Here is a 23226-nt window from a genome sequence, read left to right as displayed (position 1 = left end):
TCACCATTGAGGAGAGAAAGGCAGTAACGGCACTGAGCAAAGACCACAGCACCACTAACCTTCCAGCAGACACGGGGAGATGCACAGTTGTTCTCAAAGATCTCTCTGCACTACTCAGCGACTCGAACACTTATGAAACTCTGAAACGAGACCCTACCAGCGGTTGCAAAAAGAAGGTGATAGAGCGTCTACAGCAACTACAAAAAGAAGGAGTCATTAGCAAATCACAGTATTACAGGCTTTACCCCCAGGACTCAACCCCCTGCTTATATGGACTCCCAAAAATCCATTAAGAAGGGTCCCCGTTAAGGCCGTACCATCATTTCTGATGACCCTCATGGTTTTTTCTAAGAATTACTTTATTTATCCCAGTGACCGGCGCCCCGAGCAGTTAGGCCCCGAAACAGTGTGTGAGGGGGAAACAGTGAGGAGACCGGTCGCCCCACAGCAGCAGAGGAAACACGCAGCATTGTTTTTAAATGTCCATTGGATTGGAAACAAGTTTGCAAACTGATTCAAATCTGTTCAGAAAGGTGCTTTAGCCTCAATTCTCTGTTTCTATATTTCCTCTTTTAGGGCTTTATTTTTACATAGGGGAATACTTTGGTTGCACCGTTCAGTAACTTGCATAATTCAAAATTAATGTAATAAACCATTGTGATGCCATATATCCCCCCTCCCCCTGGTTACCGCTCTTACTCCCTTTGAAACCCTCCCGTGTTGGTCTCAGTGTTGTGCCCAGGTGTGGGGGGGTCTCCCCGTGTCAGGTGCACTGTGTCCTGATTACCGTGCTGCAGGAAGGCCTCAGCTGGGCTTCCCTCCCTCGCTCCACTCAACGCCAGTTCATGAAGTCCCTGTTTGTTTGTCTCCTCAGCGCCACTTTCACTCGGCATGTGTCAGACTCTGCTCGCTGATGTCTCCGCATGCATTCCCCTCAAAGTGTCACTGACAGTGAGGATCAGACGAGACAGATGTCACTTTAAATACAACGGGGCTCTAAACAGGAAGTCACCACTGAAGACACCACACACAGAAGTGCGTTAGGAGTCCACATGGTGAGGATACAACTGGTCACACGTTTGAAAAACAACTGTAACCTCACGTTGTGTCGATCACGTTTACAACTCTGGAACTTTCATCCATCAGTAAAGTTTAAGAACAGGTTTGACCAACGCACACACACTTAAGCACTTAGGACCAAGAGACGCAGAATCTGGGTTCTTTGGTTCGTTTTCATCGTTGTTTCTTCATAAACGGGACAAAAAAAACAAAAATACCAAGCTTTTTTTCCCATTTTGAACCAAAAACCGGGAAAACAGGCACGTCCAGCTGGGAGGAGGCCTCGGGGAAGACCCAGGACCAGGTGGAGAGGTTAGATCTCCACACTGGCCTGGGAACGCCTCAGGATCCCCCAGTTAGAGCTGGTTAATGTGGCCCGGGAAAGGGAAGTTTGGGGTCCCCTGCTGGAGCTGCTGCCCCCGAGACCCGACCCTGGATAAAGACAAAGTCTCTGGGGATCAGTAAAGTCTCCGGATCAGTTCAGAACAACAGAATGAAAAACTTGGAAAATGCTCCGCTAGATGTTAATTGTTGTTGATTCGCTCATTTAGCTGTTAATTAAAAAAAGGATTCCACCTCAGACAGCTCATCCAATCATCATGCAGAAGCCGAGCGTCCGGGCCAGCCCACTGCCTCATAGACCCCCAGAGACGCTCAACGTCCGATGGGCGGGACAAAGCCCAGCATTTATCCAATGAGAGTCTCGTTTGGCTGCAGTGGAACAACCCGCTCTACGCTTCCCCAGACAAGGAAGTTGCTCCGGTTTCCTGTGATAAGGAGCTGATTCTGAACTAAAGATGAAGCTTTCTAACTCGTATTTAGTCATTGAAATGTTTCTCACAGCAGAACATGTTTCATTTATTTACATATTTACCGTACGCCCTCAGACAGGGGCGCTCTTCATGAGGTAAAGGTTTGAATCCGCGTAGACCGTACAGCCTCAGACAGGGGCGCTCTCCATGAGGTAAAGGTTTGAATCCGCGTAGACCGTACGGCCTCAGACAGGGGCGCTCTTCATGAGGTAAAGGTTTGAATCCATGTAGACCGTACGGCCTCAGACAGGGGCGCTCTTCATGAGGTAAAGGTTTGAATCCATGTAGACCGTACGGCCTCAGACAGGGGCGCTCTTCATGAGGTAAAGGTTTGAATCCATGTAGACCGTACGGCCTCAGACAGGGGCGCTCTTCATGAGGTAAAGGTTTGAATCCATGTAGACCGTACGGCCTCAGACAGGGGCGCTCTACATGAAGTAAAGGTTTGAATCCGCGTAGACTGTACGGCCTCAGACAGGGGCGCTCTTCATGAGGTAAAGGTTTGAATCCGCGTAGACCGTACGGCCTCAGACAGGGGCGCTCTTCATGAGGTAAAGGTTTGAATCCCTGTAGACCGTACAGCCTCAGACAGGGGCGCTCTTCATGAGGTAAAGGTTTGAATCCGCGTAGACCGTACGGCCTCAGACAGGGGCGCTCTTCATGAGGTAAAGGTTTGAATCCGCGTAGACCGTACGGCCTCAGACAGGGGCGCTCTTCATGAGGTAAAGGTTTGAATCCATGTAGACCGTACGGCCTCAGACAGGGTCGCTCTTCATGAGGTAAAGGTTTGAATCCCTGTAGACCGTACGGCCTCAGACAGGGGCGCTCCTCTTGAGGTAAAGGTTTGAATCCCTGTAGACCGTACGGCCTCAGACAGGGGCGCTCTTCATGAGGTAAAGGTTTGAATCCATGTAGACCGTACGGCCTCAGACAGGGGCGCTCTTCATGAGGTAAAGGTTTGAATCCACGTAGACCGTACGGCCTCAGACAGGGGCGCTCTTCATGAGGTAAAGGTTTGAATCCATGTAGACTGTACGGCCTCAGACAGGGGCGCTCTTCATGAGGTAAAGGTTTGAATCCCTGTGGAAAGAAAGCTGCTTAAAGAGAACAGGTAAAAGTAGAAAAGGTTCACTTCCTATTCAAGCTTGCACACACTGGAGGGAGACGCCACCGCAGTAATGGAGGCTTGGTCACTTCCTGTACACCTTGTTCACTTCCTGTACACCAGGTCAAAGTTTAAGTAGTAACTGTAACTAACTTGCCCAGCTCTGGTAGGGACACATTTAAACATGTGCTGATGAGTGTGAAATAATAATAATAATAGTAATAATAATAATGTTCTGAATCTGTAAATATCAAAGCCACAGTGTTGAGTGGGGGGTGCGGGTGCAGCGGTGATTGCCTGTCCTGCGGTGAACCCGGTGCGTTCTGCCGGATGTGCTGGATTACTCCTCGTCACGTTCGATCCCCATTCTACCTCACAACAGCTCAGTTTCCATGGAGGCAGACGAGACAGCCACAGCGGCGGCCATGAATAGCATACTAGTGTGCCGAGCGTCGGGTCAGAGCCTGCACACACGCTCTACGAGAGGAGCTGTTATGAGTCACAGCAGAGGGAGAGATGAATCATAACCAGAGTGAGGCAAGGTAAGAAAGTCTTTGCTGGGATTGGGAGATGAATGCATCACACTGACCAGCAAAGACGCACGCTGGCCAGCAGAGACGCCCACCTGAGGCCCTCGTGCGGTGAAATCTTAGATTAGCCTTAGATTTGAAAACGTAGATGAAAAAAAATCAAGATTAAAAAACAGTTTGTGTTTGAAGGCTGAAAAAGAAAGTGAACAACAACACTGGCTCAGATGAATGGCCGTGTATCATGTGTAAGTACCTTTAGCTCCTCTCATCTTCCGCAGCCTCTTATCCTGGATCAGGTCTCAGGGGCAGCAGCTCCAGCAGGGGACCCCAAACTTCCCTTTCCCGGGCCACATTAACCAGCTCTAACTGGGGGATCCTGAGGCGTTTAGGCATAAAAACAGCGCAGCAGTAAAAACATATAGGAATATAGTGTACAATAAAGTAAATATGATAAACTGTAGTGTAAACAGGCTGTGCACTAATGCCGTTAATGCATAAAGAGAACAGATGTAGACAGTTAAACAGGAAGTAACCGGTGCACGTTAGGAGTCCAGAGGTCTTATGGGGCTGTGGGATGAAGCCGTCCCTGAGCCTGGTGCTGCAGGGCTGTTCGGTCCGGCGTGGCCTCTTGAGTGACAGCTAGCCTCTGGCCCTCACTTCTCCTCGGAGGTAAACGTCAGCCAGGTGGACGTATGCCCCTCCCCCCAACGTCTGGGTCTGTCTGTGGCTGTAGGCTTCACACCGCGCTGCTGGAGACCCAGTTTCACTTGAACTCATTCAGGCTTTAAACTTCACTTTGAAGCGACAGAAACTCCTCACAGATGTGAAGTTACGACACCATACTCATGGAAGCACTACCGCTTAAAGTTGTCACCCATAGTCTCATCTCATCTTCAGCCTCTTATCCTGGATCAGGTCTCGGGGGCAGCAGCTTTAACAGGAGACCCCAAACTTCCCTTTCCCGGGCCACATTAACCAGCTCTAACTGGGGGATCCTGAGGCGTTCCCAGGCCAGTGTGGAGATCTAATCTCTCCACCTGGTCCTGGGTCTTCCCCGAGGCCTCCTCCCAGCTGGACGTGCCTGGAACACCTCCCTAGGGAGGCGCCCAGGGTTCATCCTTACCAGATGATCCTGAACCACCTCAACTGGCTCCTTTCAACGCAAAGGAGCAGCGGCTCTACTCCGAGTTCCTCACGGATGCTGAACTTCTCCCCCTCTCTCTAAGGGAGACTCCAGACCCCCTCCTGAGGAAACACATTTCACACGCTTGGACCTGGACCTGGTTCTTTGGGTTCTCGTCACCCATAGTGTCTCATAGAATCCAATCACAGATCTAAACCCCATAGAAAATCTCTGGGAAACCAGAGCAGTGTGAGAAACTAGTGATGTCCTGTGGGTTCAGATGTGCTGAAGTCATTCAGAGCTGTGGCCTCTTCACTTCCTGTTCATGTTTGAATCCTTCTCTTCTGACACCATGGTTACTGTTAACTTACACCGTAATGCTCCTACACACACGACGACTCTCAGAAGTTAAGATCTCTGAGAACAAGCTTCGGTTCATTTCCAGGAAACCGCTCACACTCCACTGAGCCTGGCAATTGAATAACAGAGTGCACGGGGAGTCCCTGAGGTCTGGCTTGCTGGAGGAATCGATCCGTGGCAGCAGTGGGTGGCTGCAGGTGAAAGGAGGCAGTGAGATGACTTTTATTGGCTGTCATATACGGTCAGCATCGTCTGTGATCAGTGGTGCAGGAGGAGACTAATGAGCACGAGGTAAAGGTTTGAATCCCTGTAGACCGTACGGCCTCAGACAGGGGCGCTCTTCATGAGGTAAAGGTTTGAATCCCTGTAGACCGTACGGCCTCAGACAGGGGCGCTCTTCATGAGGTAAAGGTTTGAATCCGCGTAGACCGTACGGCCTCAGACAGGGGCGCTCTTCATGAGGTAAAGGTTTGAATCCCTGTAGACCGTACAGCCTCAGACAGGGGCGCTCTTCATGAGGTAAAGGTTTGAATCCGGGTAGACCGTACGGCCTCAGACGGGGGCGCTCTTCATGAGGTAAAGGTTTGAATACCTGTAGACCGTACGGCCTCAGAAAGGGGCGCTCTTCATGAGGTAAAGGTTTGAATCCGCGTAGACCGTACGGCCTCAGACAGGGGCGCTCTTCATGAGGTAAAGGTTTGAATCCCTGTAGACCGTACGGCCTCAGACAGGGGCGCTCTTCATGAGGTAAAGGTTTGAATCCATGTAGACCGTACGGCCTCAGACAGGGGCGCTCTTCATGAGGTAAAGGTTTGAATCCGCGTAGACCGTACGGCCTCAGACAGGGGCGCTCTTCATGAGGTAAAGGTTTGAATCCGGGTAGACCGTACGGCCTCAGACGGGGGCGCTCTTCATGAGGTAAAGGTTTGAATCTCTGTAGACCGTACGGCCTCAGACAGGGGCGCTCTTCATGAGGTAAAGGTTTGAATCCGCGTAGACCGTACGGCCTCAGACAGGGGCGCTCTTCATGAGGTAAAGGTTTGAATCCCTGTAGACCGTACAGCCTCAGACAGGGGCGCTCTTCATGAGGTAAAGGTTTGAATCCGGGTAGACCGTACGGCCTCAGACGGGGGCGCTCTTCATGAGGTACAGGTTTGAATACCTGTAGACCGTACGGCCTCAGAAAGGGGCGCTCTTCATGAGGTAAAGGTTTGAATCCGCGTAGACCGTACGGCCTCAGACAGGGGCGCTCTTCATGAGGTAAAGGTTTGAATCCCTGTAGACCGTACGGCCTCAGACAGGGGCGCTCTTCATGAGGTAAAGGTTTGAATCCGCGTAGACCGTACGGCCTCAGACAGGGGCGCTCTTCATGAGGTAAAGGTTTGAATCCGGGTAGACCGTACGGCCTCAGACAGGGGCGCTCTTCATGAGGTAAAGGTTTGAATCCCTGTAGACCGTACGGCCTCAGACAGGGGCGCTCTTCATGAGGTAAAGGTTTGAATCCCTGTAGACCGTACGGCCTCAGACAGGGGCGCTCTTCATGAGGTAAAGGTTTGAATCCGCGTAGACCGTACGGCCTCAGACAGGGGCGCTCTTCATGAGGTAAAGGTTTGAATCCGGGTAGACCGTACGGCCTCAGACGGGGGCGCTCTTCATGAGGTAAAGGTTTGAATACCTGTAGACCGTACGGCCTCAGAAAGGGGCGCTCTTCATGAGGTAAAGGTTTGAATCCGCGTAGACCGTACGGCCTCAGACAGGGGCGCTCCTCATGAGGTAAAGGTTTGAATCTCTGTAGACCGTACGGCCTCAGACAGGGGCGCTCTTCATGAGGTAAAGGTTTGAATCCCTGTAGACCGTACGGCCTCAGACAGGGGCGCTCTTCATGAGGTAAAGGTTTGAATACCTGTAGACCGTACGGCCTCAGAAAGGGGCGCTCTTCATGAGGTAAAGGTTTGAATCCCTGTAGACCGTACGGCCTCAGACAGGGGCGCTCTTCATGAGGTAAAGGTTTGAATCCCTGTAGACCGTACGGCCTCAGACAGGGGCGCTCTTCATGAGGTAAAGGTTTGAATCCGCGTAGACCGTACGGCCTCAGACAGGGGCGCTCTTCATGAGGTAAAGGTTTGAATCCCTGTAGACCGTACGGCCTCAGACGGGGGCACTCTTCATGTACTTCCAGGCCCAAAACTGTGCAGAACTCATGTCGTACAACGTAATTACTGCATTTTGCTTAACAAAAGATGCATTTCCCTCCAAACGGATCAAATATTAGAGAAGCAAAAAGCAACTGAAGAAAGTCAAAGTCAGAGGAGGATGAGCTGCTGTCGCCCTGCTGCCTGTTTAATCAGGCCTCACTGCATCATAACAAAGTAATTACTCAGTATTTACATGTGTCAGACTTCATCTGCGGAGCGGAGATCAGAGGTGCTGAAAATGCAAACGCAGCACCGTGAACTCTGTCAGACTGCTGCTGTGAACTACGCTCAACTCCTGAACGTGAGTCATCCAGGCTGTGTGTGTGTGTGTGTGTGTGTGTGTGTGTGTGTGTGTGTGTGTGTGTGTGTGTGTGTGTGTGTGTCACTCACAGGTTAGGTGAAGTGTCAAGAACTGCAAACAGGACAAAGGACACTTCAGGACACTGTGGATATAACTTTTGGGGATTTTCGTCACATTACAACGACAACTAGTGCTTAACCGTCCCATCTCATCTCATCTTCAGCCTCTGATCTGGGGTCAGGTCTCACACTCGTGCTCGTACACGTGCAAACGTGCTTTACTAAAGCCCACCTCTCCCAAACGGGCCGTGGACGGCAAGCGTGCCGCTCCTAGACGTGGTACGGTTGCACTCACACTGGTCAAAGGAACCAGACTTTAGCTGTGAAACGTGTTTGGGCACGGTACGGAGGCACAGTGGGAGCGCTCCCCTTAATGAATGCCATTATAATCAGGAAAAATCAAACCGAGGTGCTTCCACAGTGCAGTGTGAGGCCTTAGATGTCTCTCACACGGCATCTTCTGACAGAACATGAGTTGCCTTTGGTTTCAAATGTTAGGAGACGTCGCCCTCATGTGGCGAACACTGGAACTGCATCAGTGCATGGAAGCAACAGCAGCCACTGACATACTGTAGTTCCTGTCGTTATCCCCTCTGCTTTAAAATGTGTATTTCATAAAGACAACGACGAAGCAAATGAAAATATTAGCAAAGTGTTTATTGTGATTAGAAAACAAGAGGTATAATAACAGGTTAGGTGCTCACACACTGAGCGTCAGAGCCGTGAGAGCCTGATGAGCAGGAGGAGTGAACACGATGTTGTGCACAAATACAAAAACTAAAGCACAGAATTAAACTGGAAACAAGGCAAAGAAGGAAGTTCACTCCGAAGCTAACAACAACGACGACGACGCCACAGACTCCCTACGAACCTTTAAGGAGGACCACTTATTTAGTGACACGCCGCTGCTCAGACCTTTGTACAGCACCACCACCTTAGTTGTTAGACACTTATAGCTCGGGCAGCACGGTGAAGGCATTCAAAGGTCTTTTTTAACCACTAATGCTGCTGAAAATAACAGCAAACCTCTGCAGCAGCATGAGAAGAGTCCCTACACACACAACAAAGCAGCAATGGGCTCCTTCCACTGTAATGGACTTTACTATGAGAGGAGCTGGTACAGGGGCCAGTAGGTAAGTCTTTAAAACACTCTTTAATAAACTCTGGCTTCACTAACTACGCTGATGACGCTTTGTTGTGTGTGTAGGGACTCTTCTCATGCTGCTGCAGAGGTTTGCTGTTATTTTCAGCAGCATTAGTGGTTAAAAAAGACCTTTGAATGCCTTCACCGTGCTGCCCCGAGCTAATCACTGTTAGCCACGTCCGGCTGTAACTGCACGGCCTAACAGCTGTTCTGGGGGAAACCCTGTAATGTGAGTGGAGGAGAAGCTCACATACATGTAACATCTATACAAAGGTCACTTCTGATGACGTGTGTTTTGTGTTAAGTAAGTTCCATAACTGCTTTAATACACAATATGAATGAACACAGGACTTCCTTCCTCTGTCCGATCAGTCACTAGGGGATCACAATACAAGAGAAAAATAATGAAACGTTATCAAAAACATACTGGAGCCAAACAAGGTTAGACTGGTACAATCGCTTTATATGCAAACTGCTAAACAGAGAAGCTAACTGCTAACATCGTTCCCCTCTCATTGATTATCTGTAACATCTTCCAAAGGCAGGTCCAGTCCGTGCATGAGCGATAAGCACCCTGAGTGGTACCGGAGGGATAAGGCTGTCCGTTCATTTGACCTTCTCCCCTGGTCACCTCGTGTTTCACTGGTCCTTCATGCTGAGCACCGGGTCCACCAGTTTGTTGTGAACATGCATCAAACCTGCAGAGGAAACAAAGAGGAGAATGAAAGCGTGTTAGAAAGAGACGTAGATGCAAGGGCTTCAGGTCGCTGTGTAAGGATGAAGGGAGAGTGTCCAGACGCCCGGGGTCCAGACTCCCGGGGTTGAGACGTCTGGGGTTGAGACGCCCGGGGTCCAGACGCCCGAGGTCCAGATGCCCGGGGTTGAGACCAAAACGGCCGATAAGTCGACTTATCACATTAAGGATGTAGGGAGAGTGTCTGTTGTGTGAGACGGGCGAGTGAACAACGCTCCTGAGACGCCCTGGGTCTAGACGCCCGGGGTCTAGACGTCTGGGGTCTAAACGTCCGGGGTCGAGACGCCCGGGATCTAGACGCCCGGGGCCGAGACGCTTGGGGTCTAGACGCCCGGAGTCCAGACGCCCGGGGTCCAGACGTCCGGGGTCTAGATGCCCGGGGTTGAGACCAAAACGGCCGATAAGTCGACTTATCACATTAAGGATGTAGGGAGGGTGTTTGTAGTGTGAGACGGGCGAACAACGCTCCTGAGACGTCCGGGGTCTAGATGCACGTGGTTGAGACCAAAACGGCCGATAAGTCGAGACGTAAGGGGTCGAGACACCCGGGGTCGTATAGATGTAAATAATGCTCCCTCCATGAAGGTTCTAATGTTCAGTTTTTGTTTTTTTTACGCTGAACGTCTGGAGGTACGATTACGCTGAGTGCGACAGAAGACGTCACTGCCGGAGCGGTTTGACGGGACCGTCAGATGAAAACTGTGGTTTACACTCAACAACTTGAACCAGAACTGAACCAAACCGAACTGTGGTGTGCTGTGCTGTGCTGTGCTGTTGGTACCTTTGAAGTATTTGACCGTTTTGACCCGGAGCTCCAGGGTGGCGTCTTCATCGCAGACAAAGATGGTGCGCGGGTGCTGCTGGAACGCTGACACGGTCCACATGTGGTTCACTCCGTCCTCGATGGCTTTGTACAGAGCGAAGGCTTTGTGTGCTCCTGTGATCAGAATCATCACCTGAGCAGAGGACAGCAGCGGAGTTAGAGTTTACAACGTACACAGTATACGGTATGTTACCATGGTTACAGAAGATCATGTTATTGCAGGACAATGAAGGAATACAATCACTGCTCTCTAACGTCCGTCAGAGGGACCTGCCAACACCCTCCCACTGTGCCTCCATCCCGTGCCCCGTGCTTTAGGGTCCTTGTCCCCCCCTCCAGGCCCGTTTGTACTCACACTACCTGGGCCTCGGAGAATGCTTCTTGCTGCCTATACGTCATCACGCCGTAACACGTCACACGCATTGATGACGTCATGGCGATGCGTGGCTTTGTTTCCAGATCTTTCCGTAGACCTCGGAGTTTTTGTGCGTCTTGTCGACTGTTTTTGAATCTTTTCATCGACCAAATCTGCAGTAAACACTCCACCTCCGCATCACACCAACGTGAACCTTTCACCGCCATTGTTTGAAATGTCCGCGCATGGTCCCTCCTTCTTTTTTCTACGTCCCAACAGGCGCACAGGAAATGACCTCAGAACCGCCGTAGGCCTCGTGCTCGTACACGTGCGCACGCTCGTGCTCGTACACGTGCAAACGTGCTTTACTAAAGCCCACCTCTCTCAAACGGCCCGTGGACGGCAAGCGTGCCGCTCCTAGACGCGGTACGGTTGCACTCACACTGGTCAAAGGAACCAGACTTTAGCCGTGAAACGTGCTCGGGCACGGTACGGAAGCACAGTGGGAGTGCGCCCTTAGAGATAAGGAATCTATTGGTACCAACCATCTCATGCTAGCTTGTCAGGAGGGGTGCTAAATAATGCTCCAAATTAAGGCCGTGTTCAGACGAAGACGACGTAGAAAGGAAACACTAAAGTGGCGTTCTCTCTTTTTATTCCACGCGTAGACGAGTGTCTTTGGGGGGAACTCTGCGTGCACACGGTGACGCAAAAGTGTGTAAATGTGTTGTAGTGTGTAGGTGGAGCTGTGAAGCGCTGCCACACAACAGCACCCAGAGCTGGTGCATGCTGGGAAACGTCCTCCTCCTTCTCTCCCTAACAGCGGAGAAGCAGGACGCTGTACAGCGTGGCGGGGATCTGCAGCACGGTCTACATATGGCACAACTTATGAGACATCCATGAGCGCGGAGCGGCATCTTAAACTTAAACACATTCAAACAAAGTGCATCTCCTGTTGAACACCCTCCGTCCTCCACCCCCGGACATCTAATCTGACCTCCTTGGCGTCCATGACGGTTCCCACGCCGACGGTCAGAGCCATGGTGGGAACCTTGGAGAGGTCGTTGCCGAAGAAACGAGCGTTGGCCACGATGGTGTCCTTAGCCAGGGTTTTCACCCGGGTCCTGGACACGAGGCTGGAGCCGGGCTCATTGAACGCGATGTGACCATCGGGGCCGATACCTGCGGAGAGACATGGGGGGGGGGGGGGTCAGGACTGAGCGACTGATGCCGTACGACACACAGACAACGTTTAACGCCACCGCGCCTGACCTCCTACGAACAGCTGGATGCCTCCGGCCTCTGAGATCTTCTGCTCGTAGGCCCGGCACTCCGCCTCCAGGTCCTCCGCATTCCCATCCAGGACGTGAGCGTTCGCCGGATCGATGTCGATGTGCTTGAAGAAGTTGTTCCACATGTAGGAGTGATAGCTCTCCGGGTGAGCGCGGGGGAGACCTGGACAACGACAGGGTCACGGGTGACGCGCCATTAATCAAGAAACACACAGCGGGTCTATGCTTTACGATCATTCACCGTGATGTCACGACAAAAGCCGAAGCGTCACCCTCAGAGCAACGCACGCACGCAGCGAGCCTCTAACTCACCCACGTACTCGTCCATGTTGAAGGTCTTGACGTACTTGAAGGAAAGGTCTCCGCTCCTGTAGTATTCGATTAGCTTCTGGTAGCAGCCGTAGGGAGTGCTCCCTGAGAGAGAGGAGACACGGACTCAGCGTTAACACGGGTACACACCAGGACATCTGGCTCCAGGCTTAACCTGACACCAGGACCAGGACCAGGACCAGTCCCAGCCTGGTCCTTGTCCCAGCCGGGTCACACACACACACACAGATGGAGGGATGTTAAAGGGGTCTTGCCTGTGGGTAGCCCCAGGGTGAAGTATCGAGCAGCGGTCGGTCTGAACTGGACGATCCTGTTGCGGATGTACTTGGCGGCCCACTCACTGGACAGGTCGTAGTCCTCCAGGATCACCAGCCTCATGGTTCCAGACACTAACGAAGAAGAGCGTTAGGGACAGGGACGATGTCATCGCCGTCATGGGAATGTGATGGGGCAGGGTCTGGGACAGGGTCTGGGTCTGGGACAGGGTCTGGAGCAGGGTCTGGAGCAGGGTCTGGGACAGGGTCTGGAGCAGGGTCTGGGTCTAGGTCTGGGACAGGGTCTGGAGCAGGGTCTGGAGCAGGGTCTGGGACAGGGTCTGGAGCAGGGTCTGGAGCAGGGTCTGGGTCTAGGTCTGGGACAGGGTCTGGAGCAGGGTCTGGGTCAGAGTCCGGGGCAGGGGCAGGGTCTGGGACAGGGTCTGGAGCAGGGTCTGGGTCTAGGTCTAGGACAGGGTCTGGGGCAGGGTCTGGGTCAGAGTCTGGGGCAGGGGCAGGGTCGGGGCAGGGTCTGGGTCTGGAGCAGGGTCTGGGACAGGGTCTGGGGCAGGGTCTGGGACAGGGGCAGGGTCTGGGTCAGAGTCTGGGTCTAGGTCTGGGACACGGTCTGGGGCAGGGTCTGGGTCTGGGTCTGGGACAGGGTCTGGAGCAGGGTCTGGAGCAGGGTCTGGGGCAGGGTCTGGGGCAGGGTCTGGGGCAGGGGCAGGGTCTGGGGCAGGGTCTGGGGCAGGGGCAGGGTCTGGGGCAGGGGCAGGGTCAGGGGCAGGGTCTGGGTCTGGGACAGGGTCTGGAGCAGGGTCTGGAGCAGGGTCTGGGGCAGGGGCAGGGTCTGTTGTGTATCTTCTGTTGTTTAGCGTTTTTTCATAAAACCAGTGTAAAAGTGTCGCAGACCAGTTATAGTTATAGTTTAATATTCAACATTCATGTGATTTTCAGAATAAAAGACTTTTCTGCATTTAAACCATTTCACTGAATTATGCCAAACCACGTGTGCAACGTAAACAATAATATTCCTCATGTGTCACAGGGCTTCTTTTTTAAATTTAATATTTGATTTTTTGCATAATTTAAATCTATTTTGAGGAATGTGAGTCTTTAAGTTGCAACAGTGGTTTGACATCAACAGGGGAAAAGAGAAGGAAGCAGAAAAGATTTAAGTTCTGCAAAAAAATCATTAAAAATATATGATTTAAATCAAGCTTTGTGCTACATGAGGACATGATTCACTGAAATGTTGTGTGTGTGTGTGTGTGTGTGTGCGTGTGTGTGTGTGTGCGTGCGTGCGCGTGTGTGTGTGTTTACCTGCTCGCTGCTCGTCAGAGGAGAAGCTGCAGCAAAAAGCATCAAAACATAGATTATTGTTTTGTCACGTGACGAGCCTCCGGTCAGGTGACGTATCCGTGGACGCTACGGAAGTCCGCGAGGGTCAAACTTAGATAATACTCTTTCGCAAAGAGAAAAAAAACTGGAATAAAGGGCTGACGTCACCCGTTTTTCATCAGGCTTTATCCTTAATTTGCTTTAAAGGACACTCACGGTTCAATTCAGACACACTCAAATACCTGCACCAGAGTGCACCTGTGTCTAAAGTGTCCTCTAGGAGCATAAACGTGTGCTAAAGTGTCCTCTAGGAGCATAAACGTGTGTTAAAGTGTCCTCTGGGAGCCAAAACGTGTGCTAAAGTGTCCTCTAGGAGCCGAAACATGTGCTAAAGTGTCCTCTAGAAGCCAAAACGTGCTAAAGTGTCCTCTAGGAGCCTAAACGTGTGTTAAAGTGTCCTCTAGGAGACAAAACATGTGCTAAAGTGTCCTCTAGGAGACAAAACATGTGCTAAAGTGTCCTCTAGAAGACAAAACATGTGCTAAAGTGTCCTCTAGGAGCATAAACGTGTGTTAAAGTGTCCTCTAGGAGACAAAACATGTGCTAAAGTGCCCTCTAGGAGACAAAACATGTGTTAAAGTGCCCTCTAGGAGCCTAAACGTGTGTTAAAGTGTCCTCTAGGAGACAAAACATGTGCTAAAGTGTCCTCTAGGAGCCTAAACGTGTGTTAAAGTGTCCTCTAGGAGACAAAACATGTGCTAAAGTGTCCTCTAGGAGACAAAACATGTGCTAAAGTGTCCTCTAGGAGCATAAACGTGTGTTAAAGTGTCCTCTAGGAGACAAAACATGTGCTAAAGTGTCCTCTAGGAGACAAAACATGTGCTAAAGTGTCCTCTAGAAGACAAAACATGTGCTAAAGTGTCCTCTAGGAGACAAGACGTGTGTTAAAGTGTCCTCTAGGAGCCTAAACATGCTAAAGTGTCCTCTAGGAGCCTAAACGTGTGCTAAAGTGTCCTCTAGGAGCCTAAACGTGCTAAAGTGTCCTCTAGGAGCCAAAACATGTGCTAAAGTGTCCTCTAGGAGCCAAAACGTGTGTTAAAGTGTCCTCTAGGAGCCAAAACGTGTGCTAAAGTGTCCTCTAGGAGCCAAAACGTGCTGAAGTGTCCTCTAGGAGCATAAACATGTGTTAAAGTGTCCTCTAGGAGCAAAAACATGTGTTAAAGTGCCCTCTAGCAGCATAAACATGTGTTAAAGTGTCCTCTAGGAGACAAAACATGTGCTAAAGTGTCCTCTAGGAGCATAAACGTGTGCTAAAGTGTCCTCTAGGAGCCAAAACGTGTGTTAAAGTGTCCTCTAGGAGCATAAACGTGTGTTAAAGTGTCCTCTAGGAGACAAAACATGTGCTAAAGTGTCCTCTAGGAGCATAAACGTGTGTTAAAGTGTCCTCTAGGAGCATAAACGTGTGCTAAAGTGTCCTCTAGGAGCATAAACGTGTGCTAAAGTGTCCTCTAGGAGCCAAAACGTGTGTTAAAGTGTCCTCTAGGAGACTAACCGTGTGCTAAAGTGTCCTCTAGGAGCATAAACGTGTGCTAAAGTGTCCTCTAGGAGCATAAACGTGTGCTAAAGTGTCCTCTAGGAGCCAAAACGTGTGTTAAAGTGTCCTCTAGGAGACTAACCGTGTGCTAAAGTGTCCTCTAGGAGCATAAACATGTGCTAAAGTCTCCTCTAGGAGCATAAACGTGTGTTAAAGTGTCCTCTAGGAGCCAAAACATGTGTTAAAGTTTCCTCCAGGAGCCAAAACGTGCTAAAGTGTCCTCTTGGAACCTGCAATTTGGCCCCTAGAGGACACTTTAGCAGCGTCTTTGCTTCCAAGACACAAAATACATGAACACAATTCTCGATTAAAAATTATTGTATAAATAAAACTGTATATGTTTTATTTAGTACATCATTAATACCTTCATTTGATTCCCGTTGTATGTGAAGGACATCAGCTGACAGGAAGGACCAAGGCTGTTGCCTAGCAATGGATTTACATTAAAAACTGTACTGTATATTTTTTATTTTGTGCACGCGGGGACATTTGTGTGAACATAATATTGTAAATGTTCCTTTTATTCATTAAATAAAACAATAAAAACACGTTATCTGTGTTTAAATGTAACGTTTGTATTGTTGTTAATAAATGTCCAAAAACCCGTTAGCGTCCACTTCCGCTGTGTGTTACATAATTATCCTCCGCTTCCGGTTGGTAAAATGAAAACACTGCGGCACTGAGACGCCGTGTTTTTAACCATTATTCATCGTTATCGGGCACAAAATGGGTGAGTTACGTTCACTTTTCATTCTCCCCTTTCATTAGAAGATAATAACTTGGTAAAAATAGTTTAATCATGTTTTTTAACTTTAGTGAAGCCGCGAACGAGCAAAGCTAGTTTAGCTAGCAGCATCTCAGTGTTACCGCTTTAACCCTCCTGTTAGCCTCACATGCTAACACCGTTCATCATTTTTAAACATCATAAAATGATCATCAGCTCCTCCTTAAATATCATTTTTAATAAAACACAACACCCCAAACATCTGCTGTTACGTCCTAAATGCCTCTAAGTGTGATTCATGTTGTGTGTGAATGACATCAGCTGACAGGAAGTTAACAAGGACCAAGGTTGTTGCCTAGCAATTTAAAAACTCTATATATCATTAAATGTTCTGAACAGTTGAAACTAAACAAAGGGACACATCAAAATGACATTAGAGCACGTTATAAAGTCAGACACGTTCACTGAATGTCATTTAAATCAAATTCAACAGCTGATTTTTGTTGAATTCAACATAAACAGATACTCAAAATCTATATTTTCAATTAAATTGTTAATAATGGGAATGAACGGGTTGCCTTGGACATTTTGACTTCATGTGTATGGGATTTACCAAGTAATATGAATGTTTTAGGGTGAGAAGTTCAGCATCCGTGAGGAACTCGGAGTAGAGCCGCTGCTCCTTTGTGTTGAAAGGAGCCAGTTGAGGTGGTTCAGGATCATCTGGTAAGGATGAACCCTGGGCGCCTCCCTAGGGAGGTGTTCCAGGCACGTCCAGCTGGGAGGAGGCCTCGGGGAAGACCCAGGACCAGGTGGAGAGATTAGATCTCCACACTGGCCTGGGAACGCCTCAGGACCCCCCAGTTAGAGCTGGTTAATGTGGCCCGGGAAAGGGAAGTTTGGGGTCCCCTGCTGGAGCTGCTGCCCCCGAGACCTGATCCAGGATCAGAGGCTGAAGATGAGATGAGATATGAATGTTTTTAACTTTATTATTGTGAAAGAAGGAGCCAAAATATTAATTTTCGCATCAAAGTGACACCAAACTGTAGTTAAAGTTCCCAAATCTTTCCAAAAGTTGATCCAAAATGCTCATTTGTATATTAAAATAAAATAAATGATACTTTCTCTTTTTTACAAAAAAATCAGCTCTCATTAAAATATGGATATGTGTTTATTAGTCGGATAGATGTGACGTAAAAGCTTTAGATGCCACACGGCGAGCTCTACTCCAGTTTGTATCATTGAAGAGGGAGTGCCAATAAGTCTCTCACTGTTGCCTAGCAACGGAATTTAATTAAAAAGGTCTATGACGTCACTTTGGAAATATACGGAAAACAATCAAACTTCTTTCTGATTGGCCTCAAATTGGATCGAGGGTTATTTATTGTGTGTTTAGTAAGTAAAGTAAATATATTTTATAAAAATATTTATATATATATTTAAGTCCTATTTTGTGTTGTTTTTAATGTTTGTCCCCACACAACTCAGGAAAACTCATTAAATATAAAGCAGAATTAATGCAAATTATCAGCTGTTTAATATTTGTTGTTTGAAGATCTGGAGTTTCGTAGCAATGAAATAAATTCCCCCCTGGGATTATTAAAGTATTTCTGATTCTGATTCAGAGACGTTAAACTTTGAATGGGGTCAAATTGAACCAGAGAGTTCAACACCAACCAGTGTGTGCGCCACACTTTACACCTCTGCTGTGGTGACGCCCGTATAGCAGAGTCTCTCTACACACTTTACTTAAACTCAGAGCGTTTGTGTTTGAATTCATAACACAACAGGACCCATAACAATGTGTGTGTGTGTGTGTGTGTGTGTGTGTGTGTGTGTGTGTGTGTGTGTGTGTGTGTGTGTGTGTGTGTGTGTGTGTGTGTGTGTGTGTGTGTGTGTGTGTGTGTGTGTGTGTGTGTGTGTGTGTGTGTGTGTGTGTGTGTGTGTGTGTGTGTGTGTGTGTGTGTGTGTGTGTGTGTGTGTGTGTGTGTGTGTGTCGTTGCAGCTGTGGCCATGAGTTCCACGTGTCCCGGCACGTACTGTGGCAGGATGATGGTCAACGGGTCTGTGGAGGGAGAGTGTGGCGTGAGTACTGAGCGTCACATTTGGGTCCAGCTGCTGCTGTTGTTGTTGTAGTTCGGGGCATTGCTGTTCTACATCTGTCAGCTTGGCCGCTGCAGTGAGTTTGATGGGGGGGTTGTGACGGGAGCATCTGTCTGCGTTGCCAGGTTTGTCCCCGGGGAGAGCGGGCCAACCTCCAGAACGTGTGCGAGCGCTGCACCGAGTCCCCGGAGCTCTACGACTGGCTCTATCTGGGCTTCATGGCCATGCTACCCCTGGTGCTGCACTGGTTCTTCATCGAGTGGTACTCCGGAAAGAAGAGGTGAGGCCAGGACACACACACACACACACACACACACACACACACACACACACACACACACACACTGTCTGTCTGTCTGTCTGTCTGTCTGTCTGTCTGTCTGTCTTTCAAAAGATAATGAACAACCCAGTCATTATCATAAGAAGGCCTTAATGAGCCTCATTAAATCCTTGTGTCTGTTGTGTGTGTTGTGTGTGTTGTGTGTGTTGTCTGTTGTGTCTGTGTCGTGTGTGTCCAGCTCCAGCGCTCTGTTGCAGCACATCACAGCCATGTTGGAGTGCAGCGTGTCCGCTGTGGTCACCCTGCTGGTCACAGAGCCGGTGGGAAAGCTCAGCATCTTCTCCTGTCGGGTCCAGATGCTGTCAGACTGGTACACCATGCTTTACAACCCCAGCCCAGACTACATCAACACGTTACACTGCACCCAGGAGGCCGTCTACCCGCTGTGAGTACTGACAGCAGGTGGCTGGAAAACCTCTGCACACTGTAGGAGTTTAGTCAACAATTGAACCATTTGAAAGGTCGGCTCCTAGAACTTCCTAGGCTCACATAGACGCCCACACATAGATGTGGGCCTGTCTGGGTCATCGTAGCAGACGACTGAAGCGTACTGATGTTTTACAAAGCTTACGTTAAACCTCACAGGTGGGATCTAAGTGTTGCTCATTCAAATCTGTTCACGGAGCTCAGATTTGCCCGTGTTCTCCATCCGTCATGTCCCTCTGCTTCTTTGTGACTGACTCCAGTGTCTCTCCTCCTCAGCTACACCATCGTGTTGATCTACTATGCCTTCTGCTTGGTGCTGATGATGCTGCTGCGTCCTCTGCTGGTGAAGAAGATCGCATGCGGTCTGGGCAAATCGGATCGCTTCAAGAGCATCTACGCTGCTCTGTACTTCTTCCCCATCCTCACCGTGCTGCAGGCTGTGGGAGGAGGGCTGCTCTGTGAGTACTGAGAGCAGCTGTACGTCATTCCGTAGAGAGATGTTTGCGTAATCATGACCCAAACGCAGATGAGCTAACGGTGCGTAACTGTGCGGGTGGATCTGTGCAGCTGTGAGTGACGGTGTGTTTGTTTCAGACTACGCGTTCCCCTACATCATCCTGGTGCTGTCTCTGGTCACGCTGGCTGTCTACATGTCTGCCTCTGAGATACAGGTAACGGCACCAAGTGTGTGTTTCTGATATGCAGCATCTTATGAAAGTCGCTTTTACCTCGAAAGTCCGTTAAAGTCCTGAAGTTTAAAAACCCGATCATATTCGGGTTAAGGTCAATCACCATGGAAACACCGTCCCCCGGGTCAAATCAGAGCTCTCATTCCTCGGCTAACAGACCTAAAGAACTCCTTCAGTACCTGATTATTCGCACATGTAAACGGAGTTCTCGGGTTATTATCGGGTTTCTCGTCTGCGCGTGCTCCCCACTCCACTACAATGGCTTTTTTTACCTGGAAATAAAATAAACCAGGAAGCAACAGCGCCGAAAAACAACGTGAAAAAAACAACAACAACAACAACAATAGAGCGTTCCCCTTTAAACCCAGGGAGGAGGTCACCACGGCAACCAGCATCACTACCAAGAAGAGCCGTTTCTGTCCTGGTTCTGTCCAAAAGTCGGCCATTTTCCTTACAAACATCACCTGCCAACCGTATCGCCGGGCAGAAGGAAGCACACTTGTTGGGGATGAGCGAGTTCAGCGTTATCTGTTAAACATACGAATTATCTGAATACGTACTCGGAGTGGGCGGGGCCTAACCTGGAAGTGGGTCGGGTGGTCTTGACATAGCCGGGGCTTTAAGCGGTGTGTTTTTTTAAGCATGCAGTTGATATGAGTTAATCAGAAATTGTTGTATTTAATGCTGACTGTCAAAGTTGGTCCAACATTGCTAGCTTGTGGTGATTAGCTTATAGCTAACCAGTACTGCTAGCTCACCTGAGCTGAGGACCCGTTAACGTTTAGATCTCGCTGTCAGAAGCTCGAGCCTCCCACACTTCCTTCTGTGCGCGGAGACAGTTGGTGGGCGTAGGTCAGCAGAGAGAAAATAGTTCCTCTGTGTTCATTGGAGCCTGATCTCCCAGTGTGATTATTCTGACCTGTCTTTCTGTGTGTGTGTGTGTGTGTGTGTGTGTGTGTGTGTGCGCTCTCCCCCTCCCAGTCCTTTAAGAACCTGGTTGCTAAGAAGAAGCGTCTGGTCGTCCTGTTCAGCCACTGGCTGCTCCACGCCTACGGCATCATCTCCATCTCCCGGTTGGACAAGCTGGAGCAGGACCTGCCGCTGCTGGCCCTGGTGCCCGGCCCCGCCCTGTTCTACATCGCCACGGCCAAGTTCACGGAGCCCAGTCGCATCCTGTCCGAGGGCGGCAGCGGGCACTGAGCTCGTCCACCCACAAACCCAACACCGATAAAGATTCTGCACACGAATAACATCCAAACTTTCAATCATCACTGACACTGACAGCAGCGTGAACGGGCCGACGTCATCACACATCATCACACATCATCAGGTCAGTAGCCGTGCGGTGATGACATCATACGGCTGCAGCTCCTTCAACACTGGAAACCAGATCGACTCCAAACGCTGTGCCGGTGTTTTTACGGTTAAAGCTGGAGAATGATGAGGAGTCCCGCAGGTTCTGGATCATTGACGTAAACACATTCATGAAGAGGGACCAGGACAGACGTGTGTGTGTGTGTGTGTGTGTGTGTGTGTGTGTGTGTGAGACGTGTTTCTGCAGCATGAGTTCATGTTAGCATGGTTGCAACTGATGATTCTGTTCATGCTAAAGCCCAGTTCAGACCGTTTCAGATCGTCGTCTCCGCGTAGACGGGCTGAAGGGATCTCCACCACTCTTCTGAGCACCAGGATGAAAACGTATTCTCTCCACCGTTTCTCTCTAATCTAAACCAATGAAATACATCAGCACGCTAGTTTTCTCTCTGTCTCTGTTAACGTGAGTGTGGCCGAAGGCTTCATGTGTTCAGGTTGAGTCCATTCAAACGCAAAATGTCCTCGTGGACTCAAGGGTGACGTGATCCGATTCTGGAGGTCAAAGGTCAAAGGTCTGGGTCACTGCGACCTCACAAACCCTGTTTCGTCCTTCACTAGTTCTGACACATTTCACTCAAATATCAAACAGGATAAAACGGTGAGGTGACGATGTTTTCCATCCTAAAGGTTCAAAGGTCACAGTGAGGTCATAGTGTTTCACACCTGAGGAGCAGACGTTTGGTCTCATCCTGTAAAACTGTGCTGGTTGTTTAAGTCTGAAGATGTGTGCGACGCGTCCACGTTTCACCAAACATACACTCGCTGGTAATGCATTTATTAGATTCCTTCACTGCATTTGTTATTGATAGGAGAGGAAGTCGAGCCCCAGCCAGCGCTCTCCTCTCCACCAACGCATGCGATGATACATGAGCGGCCCAACGTCGGGCAAACATGTTTAGTGTCACTTCACTTGATCGTATTTGTGCTGAAGCTAAAGTAACGCAGAAGCACCGTCTGTAATGTTTCACATCGAGCTGTAATGCTTCAGATAATGCTTTGTTGAGTCGATGCTGCTGATCACTGTGTCTGTGTATTACTGTAAATAGATGCTTGTAAATATTGATGTTTAGGGGGATTTGCTACAGACGGGTGCAGATCGATGTCAGAACTGGGGGGGGGGGCACAAAAGTGATGTTTTTTTAATATATACACAAGTAAATCATAATTTAAGTGTCCTCCTGAGTCCGTCCTGATCTCTGAGCTCCGTTGTAGTTTGTCGACTTTTGGTTCAAAGAGCAGCAGGGCCGGGGCGTGGAGGTCCAGACGGTCCCCCACAGACACGAGGGAGCAGGTCATTCATCCATCTTCAGTCTCTTGTCGCTGGAGCCGATCCCAGCTGACATTGGGCGTGAGGCGGGGTCCACCCTGGACAGGACGCCAGTCTATCACAGGACACATAGAGACGAACAGAGACAGACAACCATTCACACCTACGGGTGATTTAGAGTCATCAATGAACCGAACACCTGCACGTCTTTGGACTGTGGGAGGAAACCGGAGAACCCGGAGAAAACCCACGCAGACACGGGGACAACATGCAAACTCCACACAGAAGGGCCCCAGCCCGGATTCAAACCAGCGAGTAGGTGAGTAAAAGAAATGAAGAATGTCTCCATCGTGTGGATTTTTGAGCACGAGTCACCCTTTCTCTGACTTTGTACTTGTACTGGATGTATGTATATGTGTTTGTGTGTGTTTGTGTGTGTGTGTGTGTGTGTGTGTGTGTGTGTGTGTGTGTGTGTGTGTGTGTGTGTGTGTGTGTGTGTGTGTGTGTGTGTGTGTGTGTGTGTGTGTGTGTGTGTGTGTGTGTGTGTGTGTGTGTGTGTGTGTGTGTGTGTGTGTGTGTGTGTGTGTGTGTGTGTGTGTGTGTGTGTGTGTGTGTGTGTGTGTGTGTGTGTGTGTGTGTGTGTGTGTGTGTGTGTGTGTGTGTGTGTGTGTGTGTGTGTGTGTGTGTGTGTGTGTGTGTGTGTGTGTGCGTGCGTGCGTGCGTGCGTGCGTGCGTGCGTGCGTGCGTGCGTGCATACACACAGTACAGACCAGAGGTTGGGACACACCTTCTCATTCAATGCGTTTCCTTTCTTTTTAAAAAAGTAAACACGCCTTATATTCTAGTTTCACCTTTTGCTCTTTGCACACACT

General features: G+C 49.5%; 2 protein-coding genes across 3 annotated transcripts; one reads left to right on the top strand and one right to left on the bottom strand.

Moving 5' to 3' along the window:
• Window positions 1-8192: 8192 nt before the first annotated feature.
• On the bottom strand, window positions 8193-15831 carry LOC310955104 (glucosamine-6-phosphate deaminase 2). 2 transcript variants are annotated; one of them, XM_083924857.1, is made up of 8 exons: window positions 15796-15831; window positions 13820-13845; window positions 12497-12631; window positions 12225-12326; window positions 11893-12075; window positions 11618-11802; window positions 10224-10398; window positions 8193-9386 (listed from the first exon to the last, which is right to left on the bottom strand). In XM_083924857.1, exons 3-8 carry the CDS (start codon window positions 12618-12620, stop codon window positions 9328-9330), a joined length of 828 nt encoding a protein of 275 aa, XP_083780983.1. In that variant the 5' UTR covers window positions 12621-12631; window positions 13820-13845; window positions 15796-15831; the 3' UTR covers window positions 8193-9327. The 2 variants fall into 2 exon arrangements, with proteins under 2 accessions (XP_083780983.1, XP_083780982.1); XM_083924856.1 differs by lacking the exon at window positions 15796-15831 and having other exon boundaries at window positions 13820-13875.
• Window positions 15832-16084: 253 nt separating this feature from the next.
• Window positions 16085-22252, top strand: jkamp (jnk1/mapk8 associated membrane protein). The gene is made up of 7 exons (XM_083924262.1): window positions 16085-16161; window positions 18161-18240; window positions 18384-18538; window positions 18777-18983; window positions 19301-19482; window positions 19619-19695; window positions 20695-22252. Exons 1-7 carry the CDS (start codon window positions 16158-16160, stop codon window positions 20911-20913), a joined length of 924 nt encoding a protein of 307 aa, XP_083780388.1. The 5' UTR covers window positions 16085-16157; the 3' UTR covers window positions 20914-22252.
• Window positions 22253-23226: the final 974 nt, after the last annotated feature.

This window comes from Echiichthys vipera (genome assembly GCF_963691815.1).
Source record: "Echiichthys vipera genome assembly, chromosome: 12".
Taxonomy (NCBI): domain Eukaryota; kingdom Metazoa; phylum Chordata; class Actinopteri; order Perciformes; family Trachinidae; genus Echiichthys; species Echiichthys vipera.
Note: the sequence above shows the minus strand (reverse complement) of the source record. Positions and strands in the feature narration are given on the sequence as shown.